Here is a 19021-nt window from a genome sequence, read left to right as displayed (position 1 = left end):
TTGTAGACTCCCCTCATTCTGATTATAACATGATTAATAAAATATGAAGTACGGAAACTGTCTTCATGATGGATTAGTAGCAAGGAGGACCCAAAACATACCAGGCCTGATGGCATGGGAAGGGGACAGAATAGCAACAGAATATATTTTTCCATTTTTAAAAAAGATTTTATTTATTTATTTATTTATTTATTTATTTGATTGTGAGACAGAGTGTGTGTGCCCACGAGCAGGGGGAGGGGGATGAAGCAGGCTCCCCGCTGAGCATAGACCAGAAGTGGGGCTAGATCCCCAGACACTGGGGTCATGACCTGAGCTGAAGGCAGCCGCTTAAACAACTGAGACACCCAGGTGTCTCTTTTTTTCCCCATTTTTAAGAAATTGTGATAAAATATGTAGAGCATAAAATTTAGTCTTACAACCATTTTTAAGTGTCCTGTTCAATGTTGTAGAACCGTCACCACCATCCATCCATAGCACTTTCCATCTTCCCAAACTGGCACTGTACCCATTAAACGCTAACTTCCCATTTTCCCTTCCCCTCGCAGTCCCCTAGTGACCTCCATTCCAGTTTCTGTCTCTGATTTTGATTGCTCTAAGTGTGTCTTGTAAGTGGATCATGCAGGAATCGTCTTTTTGTGACTGGCCTCTTCCACTTCGCATGATGTCCTCATGGTTTACCATGTGACAGCATATATCAGAATTTCCTTTCTTTTAAGGCAGAATGACATTCCATTGTCTGTATATGCCACATTTGTTTATCTATTCATCTGTCAACAGACACTCATGTTACTGCCATATCTTAGTTATTGTGAATAATGCTGCTATGAACACAAGTTTATAGCAACATAATGTGACTCTTGATTCTGCTACCTTTAGCTCTGAGACTTTTGGGAAGCCTTTCAACTTAGGTGAGCCTCAGTTTCTTCATCTATAAAATGGATTTAATATGTCTTGTTCTCACTTCCTCAAAGGGTTATTGTAATGATCCAATTAGATAGCATACATGAAAGTGCTTTGTGAACAGAAAATTATATAAATGTAAGGGTGTCACTTTATCCAGAGTATATTGGTCCTCTAGGAATTATTGGTTAGATCACAAGTAGGCAGAGAGGCAGGCAGAGAGAGAGGAGGAAGCAGGCTCCCCGCTGAGCAGAGAGCCCAATGCAGGGCTTGATCCCAGGACCCTGAAATCATGATCTGAGCCGAAGACAGAGGCTTTAACCCACTGAGCCACCCAGGTCCCCCTGTAGGAATTAGTGTTTTAAGATGAGTACGACAACTAGAATTCTGTTTAATTTCTCTATCAAAGTAGAGACTAGAAATTACATTAAAATAAATACCAGGTGAGTCTAAAAACAGGAGAACTGATAAAACCAAAGTCACTGAAGCCCCCAGTATAACTTAGGTTGTCATTAAGGTTGACTATTAAGAAAACAGATATGATTAAGAGGAACTTCTAGCTGGCCAGAAGTTCCTGTCATTTGAGGTCTTAGCTAAGATGAATTTGGTTGAATTGCACATTGATGTGCATGTAGGACAGTGATTCTCAAATTTTGTCATGCATAAACATCACCTGGCATGCCTCTTTAAAATGCAGATTCGTGACTTCCATGTCCAGAGCTTTTATTCCTGGGTCTGAGTAGGGCATAGGAATCAGCATTTTTAGGAGGCATGCCCAGTGATTCTGATCCTAGGGTCTTTTCAGAACGTCTTTTTTTTTTTTTTTAAATTGACCTGACTAGGAATGCCTCAGTGGCTTATGCAGCTGAGTGTCTGCCTTTGGCTCAGGTCTTGATCTCGGGGTCATGGGATCAAGTCCAGCATCCGGCTCCTTGCTTGGTAGGGAGCCTGCTCTCACTCTCCCTGTCACTCCCCCTGCTTGTGCTCTCTCTCTCTCCCTCTGGAAAATAAATAAAATCTTTAAAAAAATAAAAATAAAAAAGTTGACCTTTTTTCTTTCTTTTTTTTTCTTTTCCTTCCTTCCCTTCCATTTCCTTCCTTCCTTCCTTCTCTGACTTTCTAGATGGTTACTTATTATCTCCACAGTGCTGGAGATGACTTAAATTTGATGATTGGGTGGAATTATATTGAAAAGCCCTGAACGTCCTTTCTTTTCTCAGGCAATGCCCAGAGGGATACCAGTGTATGAAAGCAGGAAGGAACCCCAACTACGGTTACACAAGCTTTGACACTTTCAGCTGGGCCTTCTTAGCATTATTTCGCCTTATGACCCAGGACTACTGGGAAAACTTGTATCAGTTGGTAAGTAGTAAACAACTCTTCTTTTGAGTGCTGCCTTTTATTTCTTTGGTGACGGAATTCACATGAGGGTTTGTGGGTTTGGAGACATTCTGTGTAAGAGACCTTCAGTGAAGATATTATATAGGATGGCAGGATGTCATTTCTCAGAGTCAGCCGGTTTACAAAATTATGTGAATTCTCCCAGCTCCTATCCCGGTTTCTTGAGTAACCAGTCACATATGGCCATAGAGGTTCACAGCCTTGACAGCCTTTTGCCTGGTCTGGGAATCTGCTATCTCTGTTTACTTCCTATTGTTCCAACAGACCACCTGCAGTATTTTTCTTCTCAGATTTTTGGCTGAGGGCATCTTTTTAAGGAATATCAATTAAACATACTGTACAAGGCACTATACTAGACACAATAAAGATGAGATTTCTATCCACAAGGATCTCAACGTATCAACATTTGTGAGATCTGTAACACATCTGAACTAGTTCAGGTAGGTTGTAACAGATTAAAAAAAAGAAAGGTCTACCATTCTGTTGGGCTATCTTGGTGATTGTAGCAAGTTATTTAAATTTGCTATTGGTGATGGAGAAGTAAGTCTAGGTGATTGCCAAGGGTCATCCAGCTTAGAAATTCCATGATAATTCATTGTTTTCTATTTGACTCTGTCTTTTGGTGATGCCAGTTTGAGAATGAGAAACATGTCTTGCTTAGGCATGAAGGACCTCTTGAAGGGAAGCTTCTAATTTTCAGAACCCATAAGGAATCCTTGCTTTCTGTTGGATAGCCTTGAGCTCTTAGGTTCCAGTCTTTCTCTTGAAATATTTGTGGTCGATGCTAAGTTCCATTAAATATTTTGATTAAAAGAATAACACTGAAAACTAAGTAATAGTGTGTCATGTATACATAACCTGAAACCCAAGTGTTCTTTGATGTCTGTTTGCTCACTACTAGTGAAGGGGATAGTCCTAGGATCTTCTTTTTCTCTACTGTTCTTTATGCCTCTTTAAAAATCCACCCTATTACAGAAGGATAAGGAAGGATGTCACTCAAGATGGGACTTTTTGTGACTTGGACATGATTCCTAAGATGGAATTTGTCTATAAAAGCTCTTTGAGGACCCGTAGATAAATGAGCTGAAGTCCTGTATTCTTTTCTTTATACTTGTTTTAGAACCAACTAACAAAGTCAAATATAATTCTTAGCTCAGAGCATTTTTTCCTTTAAAAAAAAGGAATCAAGTATTTTTCCATGAAAGGAGTATATTTGGAGTATTTGGAAATGAAGATAATATTTTCTGTCACAATGAATGGGAGGTACTAGTGACATTTACTCTGAGTTGAGGACAGACAAAGCCATTTGGCCATTGGGACGCTAAGTGCTCTGCAGCATGAAGGCGCACCACGCAGTAAAGGACTGTTCTCAAAACGCAACGGTGCCCCTGCAGAGGATCATTATATTATCCCATGAGTGGTTTTCAGCCTGCTTCACTGGATGCACATGACTCAGAAAATTGTTTCTGTCTTTACAGACCTTACGAGCAGCTGGGAAAACATACATGATATTCTTCGTCTTGGTCATTTTTGTGGGTTCTTTCTATCTCGTGAACTTGATCTTGGCTGTGGTGGCCATGGCTTATGAAGAGCAAAATCAGGCAACACTGGAGGAGGCAGAGCAGAAAGAGGCTGAATTCAAAGCAATGTTGGAGCAACTTAAGAAGCAACAGGAAGAGGCACAGGTTGGGGATCAGTTCTTTGCTACAGTAACTTCCTGCCAGATCACGGTGACTAAGGCTCCATCTGACTGTCATTCTAGTTGATCTTTTTTAGGCACATGGTCAAATAGAAGTCATTAATCTGATTAAAATAACCCAAGTAACAACTTGCAGATGGTTGGTCCAGTTACTCCATTTGTCTTAGTGGCCCAATTGTTTGTTAATATGATCTCTAGTGTTCACTGCTCTGGTGGCTGGGGGACGACAAGTGGCCAGAGCAGGGTATATAGTGTCTCATGTAAGCACAGCCTTTTTGTTGAGGAAATCATTAGTATCTCCTTCAGAGATTCTCTGCAGTCATGAAAGTATTGGTTGTACTTGAAAAGAAGACACACGTAAAATAGTAACGTAAGATTTGAAAAACAGACTAGTGATCCCACCACCCTAACACTTTGCTGTCTGATCCTTATCCAGATATACAAGTGTTTTTATACTGTTGGGCCTGTAATGTATAATATAGTTTCACAGCATTCATCTTCAGAGTTGCCCAGAAGAAATCTTGTAGTACCAAGAATGCAGCTAAATTCTTGTATGAGAAACTCAAGAGAATAAATCCCAGAGTTCTCATCACTGGTTTCTGCTCTGATTGCCTAAGACCACGTGCCACAACAGAGATTAGTGAGAAAATGGAGACGGCAGATCCTGGCCGTAGTCTCCTCTGCAGGCTGCTTTGCCTTCCTCCTTCCCTCTGTTTCCCCGATCTGTGGGAAAGGAAATGATCTGCACTAGTTGCTTGGCTTGGGGTGGGGGTGGGAGGCTCCAGTGAACTGCTTCTGACTGGCCTGTCACTGTGGCTCCTCCCCTAGGCCGCTGCCATGGCCACCTCTGCAGGCACTGTCTCAGAAGATGCCATCGAGGAAGAAGGTGAAGAAGGGGCAGGCTCTCCTCGCAGCTCCTCTGAAATATCAAAACTCAGTTCCAAGAGTGCCAAAGAAAGGCGTAACAGGAGGAAGAAGAGGAAGCAGAAGGAACTCTCTGAAGGAGAGGAAAAGGGGGATCCTGAGAAGGTGTTTAAGTCAGAGTCAGAAGATGGTATGAGGAGGAAAGGCTTTCGGCTGCCAGACAACAGAATAGGGAGGAAATTTTCCATCATGAATCAGGTAAACTCTTTGCACGGGATCAAATAAGCCTAAGAAATTCTGCTTTTCCTAATCTCACTTGATTCTCATATTCACCATTGGCTCTTCATTTTCGAGCCCCTTCCCTGCATCCTCTGGCCTACCTCTCCATAGAGGTAGGTGTTACAGGCGTGTTAGGATGGTCCTTGCTCCAAGGCTGCCCCCCCCAAGTCTGGCCCTTGGACCACGTGATTGCCTTTGGCGGACTTATTTCAGCCAGAAGATCCATGTCACTCCAGTGGGCCTTCCATTCTAAAACTTCAGGAAGCACCTTTCTCCTTAAAGCTCAGAACAGCAGAATTTAGCTTTCAAACATCTCCGCTTAAGAACTGCATATTAAAAAAAAAAAAAAGCAAAAAAAAAGAACTGCATATAATTGTAGGTTTAAAAAAAAGAGTCCTGAAACTCTTTAGGTCACCTTATTTGAGTGTGGCAAATTCTAGTAATTAATTATTCTAGGTATATGGTGTCATGCTGATAAATTAGCGTATGGTAGATTAAAGCCTCCAGTTGTAGCCAACTTTGATAAATGGGGAAACCAAGAGGAAGAGAGAGGAGAGGACTTATGGATAATTACTGAGCATTCTGTTACTATAAATATCACCACATAACACCTATTTTTGGATTCCAAAGAACACCACCGAAATCCAGTTCTTAGTCCATTTAATTCCCCATTTTAAGGAAATGCTAGAAAGTTTGTAAGGTATAGAGTAGATTACAGTTACCAGTTTTATGGTAGTGTACCCAGTGTCTCTTCTTATTTCCAAGAGATGCTTCGTTGTGCCTCTCCCTGGTATCTCTCACTTCCCAGTTCATTCTCTGCTAGTCCTGTTCACTTTATCACAGCAGAATCTCTCGTGTAATCCCCTTCCTTCTATCCTATTATTCCTATCTTAGTTGAGACCTTTGTATTTTTCATTCTACTGCAGTTAGCCACTGCATGTTTGTTTCTTCTGATCTTTCTCCTTCTCCTTCCTGTTTTTTATACCATTGACAGAGCTCTCATTATTTACCCCCAAGAACTCATGGAGTGCCTGCCATGCACTGGGGATTGTGACGGGTCCTAGAGATTCATGGGGGTTCAAACACCATCGCTGTAGTGGAGTGGCCACTGAAATTTATTTCTGTAATAGCATCGATGGTTCCATATTATTCCATAATTGCACTAGGCTGGAGTATTTTAGAGAGCACAGATCTAACACAACTAAATGGGAATTAGTCAGGTAATATATGCGTGTGTTGGTGAGGGAGCAGGAGGACAGAAGAAAGACATTCCAGATTTGGAAGAAAGTAACTTCCAGTGTGGACACCCCAAGCTCGAATCACACGTAGAGTGGTCTTTTAGACACACACATAGGCAAATGATGGCTTCTGTAAGAGGTCCTGAGGTGAGAGATGGTGGTTGGAACTGTTAGACTTGATGAGATACTCAAAGAGGTTGTAGGAGGCAAAGAAAGGAATGGTGGGCTAGGGGCACAACCACGGACATCCATGGGCATTGGAAATGAAGCTCCTGCCAGAAACCAAATGAATGGTCATTAGAGGTCATTAGAAGTGCTGAGAACCAGTTCAGTGAAGCCCAGAGAGCACAAAGGTTGGAAAAGCAGGGGAGTGATCGGTGGATTGAAATTTAACAGAAATGCGTCATGAGCTCAGAATTGGAAATATGTGCTCAATTTGGCAATATAAGTCCTTGAGAACTTTAGAGACACATTTCAGTCCAGGAGAAGGATGGATACCATATGGAAGTGGAATGGGAAGTGAAGACAGTGAGTGTAGACTTCTCATACAGACTTCTTTAAAGAATATGGGGGAAATTATTTTTATAATCTAGGTGGGGAGCCCAGAAAGGGGAAGTAGAGGTAGAAAATGGAGTAGTACAGAAAAGAAATGGAGCACAGGCTTAGCAGATGTAAAAATAGATGTAGTCTTTAACAGGAAAGGGGCCCCTCGTCCCCAGATGTCAGGATTATAGGGGAGGGTGGGTGTGGATAAGTTTGTAGGTAGGAGGTAGGAATTTGAGGAAGATGACACTGGACAGGATCTAGTGTACAGTAATACGGGAAGGGAGTGAGAGATTGAGTAGGAGGTTTAAAGAAAATATTGACAGTGTAGAATAGTTATCACGAAGAATGGGAGAGGGAATTACCTAATCAGATTCACTCTGTCTACTGATGAAGGACCAGCCTCTCCTGGCCTCCTCAGACCCAGTCACCGCGCCCTGTCGGGCACCCTGCACTTACACCAGAATGAACTGCTAGATGCTTCTCATATACGAGGTTTGTTTCCTACCCTCAGTTTTGCTCCAGAAAGCCCCTCTCTAAGTTGCCCTACTTTCCTCTCTCTCTCAATGTCCACACCAAACCACCATATTCACTCTTCACATCCTTCTCTCAGAAAACCTTCCCAGTCTCCCCCATTCCACACTTCGTTGGACATTACCATTTTATCTTTCCATTATGTTTTATACATACCTTATATGTTGCTCTTTACTCTGCTTAGACTCGCATTCTTCCTCTCTTAGACAAAGTGCTCAAGGCAGGGCCTGCATATGGCTAGCATTCAGATATTTGTTGGACAAATGAAGGGGGGAGTTTTATAAATCTGATTTCACCCCTTCTGGGACTTCTTTGTGGCCTAGAACCAGTACTCCGTCTCACCTTCACCTCACCTTTCTCATAATTCAGCCTCTTTTGGGGAAAAGTGTGATTCAGCTTTGTTGTCATCCAACCCTTGTCTTGAGAGCCATCACTGAGCTAGTTAATGAATACCTTAGTGCAGTTATTGAATGGTCTCTGATTAATCTATAGGCTTTAGCACAGAGTTGCACTGATTGCTCCCTAGCTCAAAAAATAAAACTGGGCCTCTGAAATGTCCTGCTTTGCATGAAAATGTTCACTTCCTCTCATTTCTCCATCTGAAAAAATCTGTAGATTCCTAGAGGCCATGGCTGTCTGCCAAGACTTGCTGAGAAACCCCACATGGAAGTCATATTCTTTGTCCCAGGACTCTTCTGCCATTTCTCTGGTTTTATCTGGAAGAATGAGGAAACTGAGGCCCAGAGAGATTAACTAACTCATCTAAGGTCGTGTGGCTAGTAGATGTTAGAATCCGGATTTGAACGAGGTCCTTTAGAACGTAGAGCTTGTACTCCTGAACACTATAGTTTGTAGCCACCCCTCCCCACTCACCTCCACACATACACCCCTCCCCACTCACCTCCACACGTACACCCCTCCCCAGTCACCTCCACATGTACACCCCTCCCCAATCACCTCCACACATACATGACTATCTCTTGTTGGCTCACCAGCGAACGTGGCTTCCATTTCCCATGGCCTGTTCAAGTGTATGTCCATTTCCTTTATGTCCATATCCTCAGAGAGCCCCTTAAGTCATCTGCCTCCCCCATTTCCTATTCAGTTCTCCATAAAATTACTACTATGGTTTTAGGGCTTAGGACAGTTCATGAAAAGTAAGTATTTTCAGTTTTTCATAGTATTTTAATTTTTCCACTGCAGCATTTCTCAAGTTTTTTGATCTTAGGACCCCTTGCTATCCTCAAAAATTGAGGACCTTGGGGCACCTGGGTGGTGTGGTCGATTGACTGTCCAAAGTTTGGTTTCACCTCAGGTTGTGATCTCGGGGTCATGGGCTCGAGCCCTGTGTCCAGTTCAGCACGAAGTCTACTCAAGACTCTCTCTCTTGCTCGCTCCCCCTCTCTGCCTCCCCCTTATATTTTCTTGCTTATTCACTCTCTCTAAAAGGAATCAATCTTTTAAAAATAAATAAATAAAAATCCTTTGCTGTGTTAGCACCATAGATCTTTAACTCATGAATGATTTGTAGTATCCTGCATTGATCATCTGGGAAATACTGGTTCACTGAGTTACATAGATCTTCCAAGTACTGACACACCATATTAAAAAATTGCATAAATTATTATCATGACCAGCTCATCAGAGAGTCTAAATACTGTGAAACTGTCAGGCTCTCAGAGTCCACTCTATACTTATGAGAAAATTAAAGTGAGAAAGGCAGATATCATTTTAGTATTATTGTGAAATAGTTTTGACCTTTTGCCCCCTTAAAAGGATCACAGGACCCCCAGGAGTCCCTAGACCACACTCAGAGAATAACTGCTGTTTGGGGAAGAAAAAGTGAAGTGAAGAAAAAGTGAAATATGACATGACAGGGAACATTTAAATCACTAATTTATTGCATCCTAATCATCCCAGTCACTGTTAAGCCTTGTCCCAACAGATGGCTGACATGGGTGCCCTAAAATCCTCAGTTAGTTTTTCAGTGGGAAAATAGGAGGGCCACCTCCTCAAATCAAGAACACCCCCGAGCTATTCTCCCAAGCAAATGCCTGGACCTTGGGTAGTATATTTAGTCAGCTGTGATGTGCCTGCTTGAAAAGGACCAGAAGCTGGTGCACCTGGGTGGCTCAGTGGGTTAAGCCGCTGCCTTCGGCTCAGGTCATGATCCCAGGGTCCTGGGATCAAGTCCCGAATCGGGCTCTCTGCTCAGCAGGGAGCCTGCTCCCCTCTCTCTCTCTCTGCCTGCCTCTCTGTCTACTTATAATCTCTGTCTGTCAAATAAACAAATAAAATCTTTGAAAAAATGGGACGCCTGGGTGGCTCAGTTGGTTAAGCAGCTGCCTTCAGCTCAGGTCATGATCCCAGCGTCCTGGGATCGAGTCCCACATCGGGCTCCTTGCTCCGCAGGGAGCCTGCTTCTCCCTCTGACTCTGCCTTCCACTCTGTCTGCCTATGCTCGCTCTCGCTCACTCTCTCTCTGACAAATAAATAAATAAAATATTTAAAAAAAAAAATCTTTGAAAAAATAATAAAATAAATAAATAAATAAATAAAAATCTTAAAAAAAAAAAGAAAAAGAAAAGGACCAGAAGCTCCTGATGGGTGAATGGCTAAGGTCCATGCATTTATAGCCTAGATCCCAGGAGCTAGTAGAGCCCAAGGTCCTGAGTCATCACTGAAACCCTCCAGCCCAGGCACGGTGAGACTGAGGAGAGGCTGGGGTGGCTAACTTCAGGATGTATTTCCTTGGAGAATAGACTAGAGCAGGATTGAATGCTGGGTCCAAGGAGAGGTGCAACAAATTCTTTTTTCCCCGCCCACACTTATCACAGGCAACCCTTTCGCCAAGAATGGAACAGGGGATTAAAGAATAATAGATTATTTTCTTTTAGCATTATTGTCTCAGGATCCTGATTTCTATGCATTTGTAGGTCACTGAATTGATCATTATCTTACTTATCACTTTCCTATCAGTTAGGAATAGATCTCATATAGTATATATTTCTGACTAGGCTGCAAGATGCAAGAAGGCGGGAACCGTGCTGTATGTCTTCTTTATGACCCTGTCTACATCACTTAGTACACACTAGGTATTTAATGATCATTTGTCAAGTAAATGAAACCTCTTTCCTAATGTGGAGACCTAATGTACTGTGTAGTGTCAGCAGCCAGCATTGGCTTAATGCAAAATCCAGGGAAGTGAACTATGAAAAGTGAGGCAGTGACCTAGTGCAGGTGTGGAGTAATGCCCAGGTGTGGGTGGCCAGTTTACAGCATATAATCTAAATACATGTTCATGAAATTGAACACTGCACCTACGATATACAAAGCCCTCCAGGAGATAAAAAGATGAATCAGACAGTGTGTCCTTAAAGAGCCTATAGTTGGTTTGAAAGGGGAGCTAAAAGCAAGTATATAAAGAACTGTAGTTAAAAGTAGAGTGCAGGGACTCTGAAACAGAGGCTGGGGCTGTGGAAGGGTAGAGGAGGTTTACAGAGGAAGATGCTGAAGAGCTGGACCATGGACAGTGGTGAGGAGTTCCACAGCGGGAAGTGCAGAGCATACAGACCCGCAGGCAGTGTGGCTCAGTGATTGGGTCTCTGTAGGGAAAGAGTGAAAGATAAAATGGAAGAAGTTAGTTACAGTCAAAGCTAGGAGAATTTTGAAGGACATTTTTAGGACAATGATTGATGATATTAAGTGTGCTCATGGAATTTATCAAAGGCACCCAAGAGTTCCTGAGTCTTGTCTTGTCCTGACCATATTTCTCCCTAGTGAGCCCTGCAAGGGAGATACAAAAGCCCAAGGCACTGTTACTAACATCTAACACAGAACCTCAGAACCTTACACTGAACTGAACACATGGGTAGAAGCTCAAAGATATTTCCTATCCCCCTACCCCGCCATCCAATCTTGGGATCTTACTGTATTTTTTTTAAAGATTTTATTCATTTGTAAGAGAGAGAGACAGAAAGAGCACGAATGGGGTAGAGGCAGAGGGAGAGGGAGAAGCAGACTCCTCGCTGAGCTGGGAGCCTGACTTGGGGCTCAGTCACAGGACCTGGAGATCATGACCTGAGCAACCCAGGTGCCCCAAGGGATCTTATTGTCTTAATCATTGTTTTAATTTTCTGTGTATTATGATGCTTTGACATTTTAGGAGCCTTGCTAACTAGGGAGAGACTGCTCCTCCCAGTGCAAACTTAATTCTTAGACAGTGAACAACTTGTCTGAAAGTGTTCCTTTCATATACAAATCAACCAATCCAAACCCTCAGCCCCAGCTTTATCTAATGCACACACATCAAGACACGCAAAACCATGGGGCACCTGGGTGGCTCAGTGGGTTAAGCCTCTGCCTTCGGCTCAGGTCATGGTCTCAGGGTCCTGGGATCGAGCCCCACATTGGGCTCTCTGCTCAGCAGGGAGTCTGCTTCCCTTCCTCTCTCTCTCTGCCTGCCTCTCTGTCTATTTGTGATCTCTGTCTGTCAAATACATAAATAAAATCTTTTTAAAAATTAATTAATTAATTAATTAAGTTGTCACCAAAAAAAAAAAAAAGACACACAAAACCAGTGTTTCCTCTGCCCTCAGTCACTCTGAGGGTCAGGTATTGGACAGCTAGGACCACTTCTATAGACCAGAGCCTGCTGAAATTACTCAAACCACCTGATCCTAAACTTGTCAGATATGCCTACTCTGCCTCAGCCATTCCTTCTGAGGAAACCATCATGCAGGCTCTGAACGATGCTTTTTCCCTACTCCTTTTGCCTCCTAACCCTAGTACCTCCCCATGAGGCCCTGCCTGGCATGGCATGGCATGCCACCTTCTTTTGAGAGCTATAAGTAATAAACTCTTCCAAAGGTAGCTGTCTCTGTGTCGATCACCTTACCATTTCTCATTAGAACAAAATAGGTACAATAGCAGGGTTTTGCCTTTGGCATAGCACATTGCCCTGAGGTATAAAAATTTAGGGGATGCCAGTCAAGGGACAATTGGAAACATTAGTGTCGGGGCACCTGGGTTGCTCAGTGGGTTAAGCCTCTGCCTTTAGTTCAGGTCATGATCTCAGGGGGCTGGGTTCGAGCCCCATATCGGGCTCTCTGCTCAGCAGGGAGCCTACTTCCCTCTCTCCCTCTGCCTGCCTTTCTGCCTACTTGTGATCTCTCTCTCTCTGTCAAATAAATAAATAAAATCTTAAAAAAAAAAAAAAGAAAACATTAGTGTCTTTAAGTTTTCTTAAACCCAGGAAATTTAAATCCATTGTAAGGCTTTCCAAATTTACCTCTCTTATAATTAGGGCCTTTGGGGATTTTAAAATCAGGAGTGGGGTAGATGTCACTTGGATACGTATTAGTATATTTATTAAAAAAGAAAAATAAGTTCATAATTTCTCAATTAAAAGAAGTCTGATTTGGCCAATTGCTTTGACAATGAGAACTGGCTTTGCTAACCTGTATCATATGGTAGACATTTTTGTAAATAAAATGAGCCGAATCTTTAGCTTTAAGGTTTTGGTGAAAATATCTTTAAAGCATGTAGTAAGATAAAATTATTTTATTAAAAAATTAATGTTGGAAAAAAATTTACAGTGGCAGTGATGTATTAAAATGAATGATATTTTGATTATTCCAACCATTTCTTTTGGGTTAAATAAGGTTCCTCTAAGTAAAAGAATAACCTCTTTAATACTAACCCATATTTTTTTAGTAAATAAAAATGAAGCCTTTTTGGCATCCTCAGAAATCAAGAAATGGAATACTTCTAACAAATACGTAACAAATCATTTGGCAGATTGGGTGGTTTGCAGTTCTTTGCTTTCAATAAATTTGAAAGACTACCCAATATGATTGTCAGCCAGTAGATCATTAGGATAAATTTTGCTGATAGCTTATTATGTGAATCTGGTATATCATTTGAAAGGAGATTGAAGAACTGAGTGACATTACTATAACCAAATTCTTCTGTTCCAAGATACTATTTATGTGAATAGAATTTCTCAGCACTTAAAATCTATATTAGATAGAGAAGGGAGAACTGATGTTGAGCCATTTTTTATTCTAATAATATTACTGTCTACAAATATTTCATCACCAAAAACACCAATTGGAAAAGAACTCATTAAGAGACACATTTTAATAAAATTTTCTTTTAAGCTTAGTAATTACTTATAAAATGTATAACATCTATATATATCTTGATCAATTATATTAATAAGAATTATAATTAAAAAATAAATCCGAGAGAATTTTTTAAAAAATTCTAAGAGACTCATGGTCACAGAAATTTTTTTTTTAATTTTAAGTACTGTTTATTTATAACTTTTTGTTGAAGAAAATTGTTGATCAAAGGTGATCAATAAAATATAGTAAAGCATAAAAATATATATTAGCATACAGTTCTCTAGAGAATGTGGAATTGGAAGTATGGGTTGAAAGAGAAAAAGAAATGGGGAGAAATTTGTGAGTGATAAATAAAAGTTTTATTTTAAAATGTTAGTGCAGGGGCCCCTGGGTGGCTCGGTCATTTGAGCATCTACCTTCTGTTCAAGTCATGATCCTGGAGTCCAGGGATTGAGATCAAGCCCCACATCAGGCTCCGTGTTCTCTTCTCATCCTGCTTGTGCTCTCTCACCTTCTCTCTTATAATAATAATAATTAAAAAATAAATAAAATGTCAGTGTAGGGAGAACCTGGGTGTCTCAGTTGATTAAGCACCGACTCTTGATCTCAGCTCACATCTTGATCTCAGGGTTGTGAGTTCAAGCCCCGAGTTGGGCTCCACACTGCTTGTGAAATGTACATAAATAAATAGTGCTGGGAATTTTATAATTTAAAAATAATTAAACTTTTGATGGGGGCACCTGGGTAGCTTTGTCCATTAAGCATCAGCCTTTGGCTCAGGTCATTATCCCAGGTCCTAGGATGGAGCCCACACTGGGCTCCCTGCTCACTGGGGAGTCTGCTTTACCCTCTCCTTCAACCCCCCTTCCATCATGCTCCCCCCCTCTCTCTTGCTCTGCACTCTCTCTCTCAAAGTTGTCTTTTTTTTTTTTTAATTAACTTTTGATGAAAAAAATGTTGACTTTAAAATGGAGTCAGAGGGAACATACATAATAGTCAACTGAACAAAAAAATACTCCAAGGCCTCCGTTGGCCTAGGACTTACGGTCAGGGCATGTACTCATTGAGAGAATAGTGAGTGATTGAGCACTTTCACATTCTCTCCTTTTTGCCAAGTGTGGCATGGAGGCTCTCTTGAGTAAACGAGCTCATAGTAATGGGAAGTAGACACAGCATGTGTTTCCTGGTGCATTAGACTCTACATGGAGCTCGAGATAAAAGCATCGTTGCAATGCATGGGTGAACAGTGAGTAAAAATTTTGAATGGTTAGCTGTTGGAAGACCTACGCATCACAAGGCAATGGGGCAAGAAGCGAGCGCTTACGGGTGTTGAGTCGTACTAGGAACGAAACATCCAGAAGTGCTTTGTGGGAACACTTGTGTTCTGATAGCAGGAAAGCAAGGCTGAGGCAGGTTGGGGAGGCCAACAGCCTCGGCTCAGCCTGTGCGGGGTGCGCTTCCCGTCTCACGCCTGTCTCTGTGTTTTTTTCTGTCTCCCTGCCCTGCAGTCCCTGCTCAGCATCCCGGGCTCCCCGTTCCTCTCCCGGCACAACAGCAAAAGCAGCATCTTCAGCTTCAGGGGTCCCGGGCGCTTCCGCGACCCGGGCTCGGAGAACGAGTTCGCGGACGACGAGCACAGCACGGTGGAGGAGAGCGAAGGCCGCCGGGACTCGCTCTTCATCCCGATCCGGGCCCGCGAGCGCCGCAGCAGCTACAGCGGTTACAGCGGCTACAGCCAGGGCAGCCGCTCGTCGCGCATCTTCCCCAGCCTGCGGCGCAGCGTCAAGCGCAACAGCACCGTCGACTGCAACGGCGTGGTGTCCCTCATCGGTGGCCCCGGCTCGCACATCGGCGGGCGGCTCCTGCCAGAGGTGAAAATAGATAAGGCAGCTACCGACGACAGTGTAAGGAAGTAAACGCATAGACCGAGGCTAGGCATGGCAGTCTCTCCCGCGCCCTCCTCTCTTCTCTCCGGCCGGCCTCTGGCTCCCACGCTCCCTCCCCCACTCTCAAGTCTCTGTCCCCACCAGTGCCGCCCGCTTCTGTCCTCTTCCTCCTGCTCTGTTTCTGTTTCTCTCTTCCGCCCCTCCTTTTCCCATTCACTTTAATCCCTGCTCTGTCCACCCCCGCCTCCTTCTCCCTCGTTTCTATTGCCCTACCCCATCAGCTCCTTGCTTTCTTTTACCTCCTTTTCTTTCTCCCCATCTTTGCAAGTCTTTAGCAGCCTACTGTTTCCCTCTCCTCACCTGCTCTCACTGAATGCCTCTGGCCAGCGGATCCTGCCATGATGGAATGAGAATTGCCACCACCAATGACAAGTCTGAGCCGGTTTGGAACTACCATTGCTTCTCTCCCTCCCACTCCTGTCCCCATAGGGAAACAGCCTGGAATTTAAAGCTCTGATCTTTCTGTTAAAAAACAACAACAACAATATAGCTCAGAATAATTTTCCAAGTCTCCTCTGTAAGAAGGAGGTGTGATTTTTCCAAAGAGGAAGGTGGATGCCTGGTGTGGCGAGCGGGAGGTGTGCATCAGGGAAAGCCAGGGAAGGAGAGGTTAGGGAAGCCAGTGCAGAACTGGAGCTAGACGTTCAAAAGGGATTGAAATGGAAATAAATCCAAGGAGGGAAAAGTGGGAGGTTGGGGCAAGAACACATGGTGTATGGGGGAGGAAGAAAAAGGGAAGCGAAAGATGAATTTTAAATGTAATCAAATGTCAGGCTCTGGAGGAGCTGCATATAATAGCTTCATAAAATCACTTGTCTAGGGGGTTGGCTAATGGCTCCCCTCTTTGGGAAAAGCCATCTCTTCACATTTCTTTAAATTCTAAGCTGTTTATACCTTTTTTTTCTAATTTCAAATTCTTATAACCTCAGTGATCCTAATCCTCCGTGCTTCTAACTCCCTAACTTCCTTCAGTCCTTCCTTAGCTGGCATAAGCTCCTTGAGACAGCATGCCAGTCCGTTTTGTTCTAACACTTCAGTTTCCTCTAACACAGCACGGAGACAGCCTATCCTCTAATTAGCATGATGCATGCGGGGAGGAGAACTGGACAGTCAAGGCTGGAATTACTCCCAGTGATCTGTTTGTAACATTTCAGGACAGTTGTTGACAGATACAAACTCAAAGGCACTTAGGATGTGTTTGACATGGTCTTTTCTCTCCTGCCTTTTTATTTAATAGCAAAATACCCCCCCTCTCACATACACATGTTTGTTTAGCTCTTTACAAGCTACAAATTACTTCTACGTTCGTTATTTAATTTGCTCTGAATCAAAATTTTCTGTAAGGCTGACCAAGTGGAGGGCATTATTCCTGTTTCTAGATGGGGAAGTAGGGCTCAGAGGATTTGGGCTCCTTGAGGCCCCCACAGCTCATTGTTGATAGAGCCAGAGTCTTAGGGAAAAATCAGTCTTCTCTTTTTCAGTGAATTTTAATGCCTTCTTTGTTTAGTCATGTGGCCATTTTTCTTCTGGAAAACTGTTTCTTTAATATAATAGGAACAATAATAATAACAACAAACAGTAGTTCCAGAATCCCCCCAAAACCAGATAGTTGGCCAAAATAGATGTTACAGATGATTATCTTTCCTTTAAATATAATTTTGGATAGTCCCTAATTCTATATCTAGAGGTAAATCTTTAGGCTCCATAATTAGTTAATATTCTCTGCAAAAGCAAGAAATTTTATCAGTAAAGAATGAGGGATGGGTCAGCATGGACAGTACAGTTTGGGCAACTCAAATATTAAGAACCAAATTAAAATTTGATATTCTGGCCACCTTTTTAAATACTTCGGCCAAATAATACATCTTGGTTTTTCTTTGAAAAGAAGGTATTAGAAAAGGTATCCAGAAAGGAAGAGATTGAACTTCAGCTAAAGGCAGATGAGCACGTTTGCTCATTGGTTTTGTTTTGGGTTTTTTTGCAGCTTCTGTTATAATGTGTGGGGGGAAAATTTGAGAGGCAGTTGAGCAGATGGCTGTCTGCACCGCCTCACACTGTAGCCTGCGGAGTGCTGTCTTTGGGTTTTGGGGGGCCTGCACACTCGACACCCTATAAAGACGTAGGGGATTCATTCCAGTGGTCCCAAGCGATGGTGGTGACAGATTTGAGGATTCCCAAGGCCAGGAGAGCAGATCACAGAGTGGCAGGAAATGAGGTAGGCAGGACTGTTTCATTCCCAAAGCATGCATAACTAGGAAAAGCTATTTCATTAGAAGCCATAAAGAAGCACTTCTTAGCTACTAATGGTGTGACAGTCTACATAAGTTATAGTAATAGGCCAAAAAGACAAAACAAAACAAAGAAAACTGCATAGAGCTTGTGTATAGGGTTTGGTATGATATCAGATCTATGGAAAGACCGCCTACAGAGAAAGGATGACTGACTTGAAGTTGACAGTAGTTGCCTTTGGGAGGGGACATTATAGGTGACTTTTTCTCTTCCTCACACTTTTCTGTTTTCAGTTTTCTACAATGGGCATAATAATTATAGCCACCATATATTGGGTTCTTGCTATAGTTACGCTCAGCACTTTATATGCATTTAATTTCTTATAACCGTTGTGTTCAGTAGGTGGTTTTATCCTATTAACAGGTGAGGTTCAGAGCCTTAGTGACTTGTGGAAATGGAGCTTGAACCAAGGTCTTCCCACTGTCAAAGAGAACTTCCTAACTGCTTGAATATTAGCTTCTTTGGGAAATGGGAAAAATTTGTATCATTTATCTTAGAGGGAGGCAATAGATTCCTGTTATATGCAGCCCAGGCCAGAGGAGCGGCGAATACCACTATAGGTCAGGATGGAGCGGTTCTCACTGTCCAGGCATTTGGGATGAGTCCCCAGTGGATTAACTTGCCTTTACCTGAACCACTAGAGTGCTTCCATGGTATGCTCATGCTTTGTGGGGTTGCGTAGGAGCTGCTGAGGCCCTCAAGCTGGTCTCACTCAGGACTGATGCTTAGGCTATGCCACATCTGTATTTTTTCCTCACACTCAAGTTAAGGAATGTAATATTCTCAGGACGCCTGAGTGGCTCAGTCGATTAAGCATCTGACTCTTGATTTCGGTTCAGGTCATGATTGAAGGGTCCTGAGATCGAGACCCACATTGGGCTCCACGCTCAGCAGGGACTCTGCTTCTCTCCCACTCCCTCTGCCCCTCTCTCTGCTTGTGCATACATGCTCTCTCTCTCTCAAATAAATGAATCTTAAAAAAAAAGAAAGAAAGAAAAAATATATATAATATTCTCTGTGGGAAAAAAGATATCTGGGTTCACTCATTAGAGTTTCATCAGAAATGATTTCACCTGTTTATTAATTATTCAGTTATGATTGGTGATTATTTTTCAGTAGTTTGGGAATTTTCACTTTTGCTTTTTGCTGAAGCAGAGGGTGAGGGGACATTCCCATCTCTTCATCCCTAAGCTGGAA

At 42.6% G+C, this 19021-nt stretch overlaps 1 protein-coding gene across 1 annotated transcript in view; it reads left to right on the top strand.

The window, feature by feature from the left end:
* The window catches only part of SCN8A (sodium voltage-gated channel alpha subunit 8), a 179091-nt gene that overhangs the window by 99345 nt on the left and 60725 nt on the right, over nt 1-19021 (top strand). The window contains exons 9-12 of the mRNA XM_059185302.1: nt 2124-2265; nt 3783-3989; nt 4832-5125; nt 15098-15493. Of these exons, the coding sequence (XP_059041285.1) occupies nt 2124-2265; nt 3783-3989; nt 4832-5125; nt 15098-15493 (1039 nt within the window). The remainder of the gene's footprint in view (nt 1-2123; nt 2266-3782; nt 3990-4831; nt 5126-15097; nt 15494-19021) is intronic.

Source organism: Mustela lutreola, chromosome 8 (assembly GCF_030435805.1).
Source record: "Mustela lutreola isolate mMusLut2 chromosome 8, mMusLut2.pri, whole genome shotgun sequence".
Lineage (NCBI taxonomy): Eukaryota > Metazoa > Chordata > Mammalia > Carnivora > Mustelidae > Mustela > Mustela lutreola.
The sequence above is the reverse complement of the archived record's forward strand: the minus strand, read 5'-3'. Positions and strand labels throughout refer to the sequence as shown.